The sequence below is a fragment of the Panicum virgatum genome, chromosome 1K (assembly GCF_016808335.1).
Source record: "Panicum virgatum strain AP13 chromosome 1K, P.virgatum_v5, whole genome shotgun sequence".
NCBI classification, from domain to species: Eukaryota; Viridiplantae; Streptophyta; class Magnoliopsida; order Poales; family Poaceae; genus Panicum; species Panicum virgatum.
The window spans coordinates 49113051-49119306 of record NC_053136.1 but is presented as its reverse complement, the minus strand read 5'-3'; the positions used below and the strand labels follow the sequence as shown (position 1 = coordinate 49119306).

The window sequence follows — 6256 nt, the reverse complement described above, 5'->3', positions numbered from 1 at the left end:
TTGGTTAGGAGTTTTAATTCTCCTGTCGATGCGATGCGATCAGATCATTGGTGGCTTTGAAGTTTCTGTAACAGTGTGTGGTAACAGCGGCTCAGTAAATCGTAGGTTTGACAGTGCGGTGACGGTAGGAAGTAGGATAATCTGCCTAAAGTTTTATTTTCCTGCCGGGACATTCATCGGCAGGTAAAGATCTGGCCGGGTGCCCTTCCCCGTCCGCGCGGGCAGCTTTGTCGGGGGCCTTGTCGGATAGCAGGGGCCCGTGCCGTCCATCACGCCCCAATCATGGATCTGCGCCACAGGCAGCGTCAGGCCGCCAGAAGCGGCGTAAGGCTGTTCGCACTGGATCCCTTAAAGGGTCCTAGAGGACGCCTATAGGGAAAAATCTCTCTACAACGGTGTCCTCTAAAAGCTTTCCAATCATCCAACATCCTCCACGTAGGGAAATAGAGGAGGTTCCCTATCGGCGGGCCCCACTCCACCTGGAATCTGGGCTCCCACGCCGGAGCAAAGAGAGGGAGGGAGAGGCGGAGGTCGACGCGGCCCGCCATGGCCGCGCGCGAGCAGGGGCCGACTGCTCGCCGCCGCCCGCACCTGCTTCGTGCCCCGCCACGGAGCAGGGGCCGCCTGGGCGGAACCCTGCCATGGCCGCCGCCGCCGTGGCCCCGCAGAGGCCTTCTCCAGCGCCGCAACCATGGGAGAGGGAGGGAGGAGGGGGCGGTCGTTGTCGTCGCAGATCCGGCGAGAGAAGGGCGCGGCCTCCACTCGCAAACCCGGGCGCGGCGGAGCTCGAGCAGCAGCTCGAGGCCGCGCTCGAGCTACACCCTTGCCGTGCTCGCGCCGCGCCCGCGCTCTACCCTCGTCGCGCTCCGCCCTCGCCGCGCCCGCGCTCCCGCCGGCGCCGCCGTGGCTGCCATGGCCACCGAGCGGCTCCGCAGCGGGGCCGAGCGGCTCGGTGGCCCGCAGCGCGCCGTGGCCACCGAGGCGGGCCCATGCCCCCCCGAATCCTCCGCTGTGGCCGCCGGTCCCAGGTGCGGATCCGGCCGCCATGGCCACGGGGGCCACGCGGGGCTCCGCTGCCGCGCCGCCACGCCCATGGGGAGCATGGGCGGGCGCCGGCGCGCGCGCGCCAACCCGGCGGCGAGGAGGCAGCAGCCGGTGTGGATCCGGCCGGCATGGCCATGGATCCGCCAAGGGAGGGGGAGGTAGGGGGACGAGTGGAGGGAGACGGGCGCCGGCCGGCGAGAGAGAAACAGAGAGGGGAGAGATGGAGGGCGCGGAGGAGAATGGGAGGGAGGAGAGAGAGAAGGGGGAGGGAGAGTAAAAAAAATCTGACATATGGGTCCCTCCGTGGTAGTTGATATAGGGAAGAATATAGAGGATGAATGAGTGCAGAAGAATATGATATAGAGGAGAGAATCTCAATGACCAGGATAGATATATTCTCTTAGAGGATGGATATAGAGAAACATGAGTATGAACAGCCTAATGCTCGAATCAATGGGGCCACCTGACCGCCAACTCATCTCGGTGGCTCGTACTACGGCCCGTAGCGTTGTTAACACAGGCGGAGAGGCAACTGCTGCGCGAATTTTCAGCTCCATTCAGCCAGGTCGGGGGTCCAAAATGCACGCAAACTTTCTGCCATCTCAAGAATCCTGCCGTGCCAATTGGTACCGGTGTAACTATGCTATGCAAGGACCACCGAACTAGATCTTCCCCCAAAGAAATGCATAGCACAGTGTAACATGTCGAGATGAAAATCTTAGACGTGTAAATTGGTATTATTTAGGTGCACCTCCAATTCTCTTTAGTTTAAAGTTTTGTAGTACCTTTGCAAGATAGGATATTATATTAAAGAAGTAGTACAAAATTTTGAACTAAAAAGAGTTGGAGTCGCACCTAAAGATCACCTCTTTGCACCCCAAGAAAATCTTCATCGATAAGCAGCTTCTTTTTCTCCTGACCGTGCTGGATCACATATTTTCATTGAGAGGGAGATCAATAAATAGCTTCACAGCCAAATGGATGAAGGTTGGCAGTGGCTTGCATTTGTGCTCATTGCAGTAACCATGGCATTGTTGATATAGCCCTTTTTCCAGCAAAGTTGTGCACAATGGTAACTCTGGGATAAATTTCTTGAATCTCATGGTGCAGCCTATGGATTGGTAATTTTCTTTCAGGGGATCGAAGGATGTACTGCAAGATTTTGCGCAACAGCAAGTTATATATCTTGCTGATGAATGAATTCTGCAACGAATTTGCTGCCTACTTGCGCTCTACCCGTCGGGAATGAATGTCAGGATCAATTCGTAAAGTTGGGCCTATAGTCTCGGAACTAACGGGCCCCCGAACTCAACCCGGCCCACTAAGAAACCGCAACCGCGCAAGACTTTGACCACACTCGGTTGCCAGCGTCGGCTGCACACGCTCACCGCCGGCGCCGGAGCCGCGATGAGCCACCACCACCTCTCCGCGTCCGCGAGGCCTAGCCCCTTCCTCCGGCAAGCAAAAAAGGTACGATGCGATTTACTGTACTGAGTGCTAAAAATTTATATTTTGTTTGTTCTACAAGAACTTTCATTGTTTAAGGCTAAAAAGTTAGTTTTCTGCTTAAAAGTTTCACTGGCTCGACAGAGCATCTTCAAACGCAGTTCCAAATATACCATTCCAGAACATGGGAAGAGAAATGCAGCATTCGTATGTAATCGAAAAAAAGGCAAATGATATCACGAACAAAATCACTGGCATCATTAGGCATTGCAACAAGAAAAATTAACCGCATCAACTTGACTCTCATCCGATACTTAAATCGAAGGCAATGTATGTAAGGAAAATTGCCCGACTGATAAAGTTGGGCAGACTCGACTGAACCTATGACGACAAATGTTTTTGGGGACTGATGCCACCATATCTAGGATAGTTACGATTGTGTTTGGAGATCGAAGCCTCCACCCAAAACGAATGTTGGAAGAATCCTCCCTCTACATGAATTATTACTTTTTTGATATGAAAGGCAAAAACTTCACCAAATCCTGATTGGGCAGGACCGGGAACAAACTGCTCTTGTTCGTCATCATTTTTTCTTCATTTAAGCACCGCCGGAGCCGTACTTCTTCCCGAAGAAGAGGATCTGGAGCTGGTCATAACCAGAGAGCACACCAGCACCAGCAATGGCACGGAGGATGTTGGCACCAGCACCCTTGAACAGTGACTTGGGGCCTTCCTTCTTCAGGATCTGCTGGAACGCATCCAAGGAGCTCTTGTACTTCACAGCCTCACCAGACGTCATCATCATGCGTCTGCGGACAGTGTCAATGGGGTAAGATGCAAGACCAGCACCGTTGGTGATCAACCAACCCAGGGCGAAGCTCGCAAAGAAGTTGTCCTACAAAGAACAAATCACAATCTTAATCTCATATCACAGAAACAGCTGAATACACTCATATTGCAAAGCAGCAGAGCACTGATGAAGAGACTGAAGTTCAAACAAACCTGGAGGCTGCCGGTGAGGACAACTGGCTTGATAGAATCGTACAGCCCAAAGTACAGACCACGGTATACGATGATTCCAACACAAGAGATGTTAAATCCCCGGTAAAGCCCAGCAATACCATCAGACTTGAGAGTCTTGCGGTAGACATCAACAAGACCATTGAATTGCCTTTCACCTCCTCCCTTGGCTGCCTTGGCATCATTGGCCAGCCTTGTCCTTGCATAGTCCAGGGAGTAAACAAAAAACAGGGAAGAAGCACCAGCAGCACCACCAGAGGCAAGGTTGCCAGCGAACCACTTCCAGTAACCATCCCTGTCCTTCTTGAAGTTGAAGAGCCTCTTGAAGTAGTCCTTGAACGCAAAGTTCAAAGCCTAGAAGAAAGATAAGTGTTAAGACATTCAGTATGAAAATATTGTGTGCCGACTAAAACAGGACACATTTGAACTGAATTAAGGACAACTCAAAATTAAACTTAAAACACAGCAAGATAACTGTCAGTAACACATCATATACAATAAAGGCTCAGGTATCTAAAACATCACTAAATAACCATCAAGCATTGCTAAAATACAAATGGCTGCTATACAAAAAGACAACTCATCATTGAAGAACTGAACGACTATGAAGATTCATTATATTTCCAATAGTTTCTGATAGAAAATAATTTGGAAATTCTGTCACCAGGCATAAGGAATTTCAATAATGTGAGGTTTACCTGAGTAGGGAAGTAGCGAATAACATTAGCTGTGTTACCCCTCCACAGGGAGGAGAAACCCTCATCCTTGATGGTGCGCTTGAAGCAGTCACCAATACCCTTGTATGGCTCAGAAAGCCTACCAGCCTTAATCATCTCATCCTGGTTCTGAATAAGCAGCTTCACACGCTCAATGGGAGCAGCAGCAGTCTTTGAGACAGCAGCTGAAACACCACCCATGAGGAAATCAACCATGAAGTTCTTGCCTCCTTTCTCAGCTGGAGCATTAGCAAAAAGTGGGGAGGATGAAACCACCGGGACATTGATGCCACCACTGACGGACATTGAAGGCCCCCAAAGAGTCTGGGTCATGTAATTCCTTGTGGCAAAACTCCTTTCATAGGATGAGACAGAAGGGCAGATGTTACGGGCCCGTACACCTTCAGAGAAGCTGGAGCTCAGGTGGAACTGGCCACCGAGCTTGTGAAGGACAGTTGGTTGGTTGACCTGGTCCGCCATCACCACCTCAAAACTATTTCCTGCCACATAAACATCAAGAAATGATTTGTTAGGACAGTACAAACAGAAACAGAATAAAACCTCCAAAGTTTTACCCCAGGCTTTCTACCAAAGCTACAGCAGTAGCTACATTTCAACAGAGCACAGCAGTTATATTATATCAGCATATACATTGGCAAGGACAAATTCATAACTAGATGCAGTTCTCTGAAGCATAGCACCTCCAAAGAAATTAACTACAGAGAATTCTGAATCCATCACACGAATACTTCTTTAAGAATTAAATATCAATGCGCCAGCATCATGTGAAGATACAGATCTGTGGATAATGATGATGTAACTCTACATTTTCCCGAGTCTTGAAAACAATTATCAGACAGCATGATGGATGCAAATAAATAAACTAAGCAACTAAAAATTACAGTAAAATTATCACATGAAGCATGCTAGAACAGTTCTGGAACAATAAAAAACTCATCCAAGTTGTATATCAAATGCCAACTATCCTGATCTCCAAGTCCAACTACACCGCACATTGAAAAACATCATAGCAACTCAACAGTAAAGAGCACTCTAGTTGTATTTCATAAAAATAATAAACTATAAGCAGGTATTATTGTTTGCAGTGCACATAAAGAGAAAATCAAGCTTTCATTGAGGCTGGGCGTTTAAATGTAACTGGTCGACGTAAAGAGTTTATCTCAACCTAGCAATACTAAATCAGCTGTGCACACAAAGGTGTTCACAGATTGTGACAGCCATTACGTACTTAAGGCACAACTGATAACAGATCTACGGCCGAGAGCATGCTAACCAATATCTTTTTCTCATGATTGGTGGATCAAGTCTAAAGAATTCAACATTTCAACCGATATTTTTGGGACGGGCGCCTGCCGTCAGATCGCCATCGGCTGCACACAGCAGAGCCGGATCTAACGCGCCACCGTCACTATCACGAAACAGCGGTCAAAAAATACGCCATGTTTTTCTTCGCCCTGTCCCACTTCCCCGCCAGACCAACGAATAACCCGGCGATATAAAGATTCCGCTCAGATCTCAAGATTTCGAGCCAGCTAGTACATGAGAACGCCGCGATGCACACATCTAGGAAGAAACGAAGTAGATCTCAAGCACAGATGAACTAACCGCAAGGTGAGCCTCCTCAGTCTTTACCAGACGCAGGAAGAACCGATCTGGACTAACCCCAAAAGGGGAGACCACCACAGACCACACGGACAATCCAAGCGAACACAAACGAAAAGAATGGATCTACGGGACGAACAGACCGGCGGATCTATATATAACACCACGCTGGCGCACGGATCGCCACAAATAGGAGCGGGAGGAGCACGAGGCTAAATCTGGAGCAGAGGACGGGAGGGAAGCTAGGCGGGACGCGAGCGAGGGACTCACCCTTGGGCGCCGGAGGCGGGGGGGGGGGAGGCAGGACCGGGCGGCGGCTCCGATCTTTCAGAGGCGCGTCGAGAGGGAGGCAGGACCTGAGTGCCCTTTTATCTCCGCCGCGCCGCCACCGAGCTCGCGTACTCACG

General features: G+C 50.1%; 1 protein-coding gene across 1 annotated transcript; it reads right to left on the bottom strand.

Moving 5' to 3' along the window:
* Positions 1–2726: 2726 nt before the first annotated feature.
* Positions 2727–6256, bottom strand: LOC120639933 (ADP,ATP carrier protein 2, mitochondrial). Its single transcript, XM_039915853.1, has 4 exons — positions 6120–6256; positions 4209–4726; positions 3493–3864; positions 2727–3385 (listed from the first exon to the last, which is right to left on the bottom strand). The coding sequence occupies exons 2-4, from the start codon at positions 4704–4706 to the stop codon at positions 3089–3091; spliced, it is 1167 nt and encodes a 388-aa protein (XP_039771787.1). The 5' UTR covers positions 4707–4726; positions 6120–6256; the 3' UTR covers positions 2727–3088.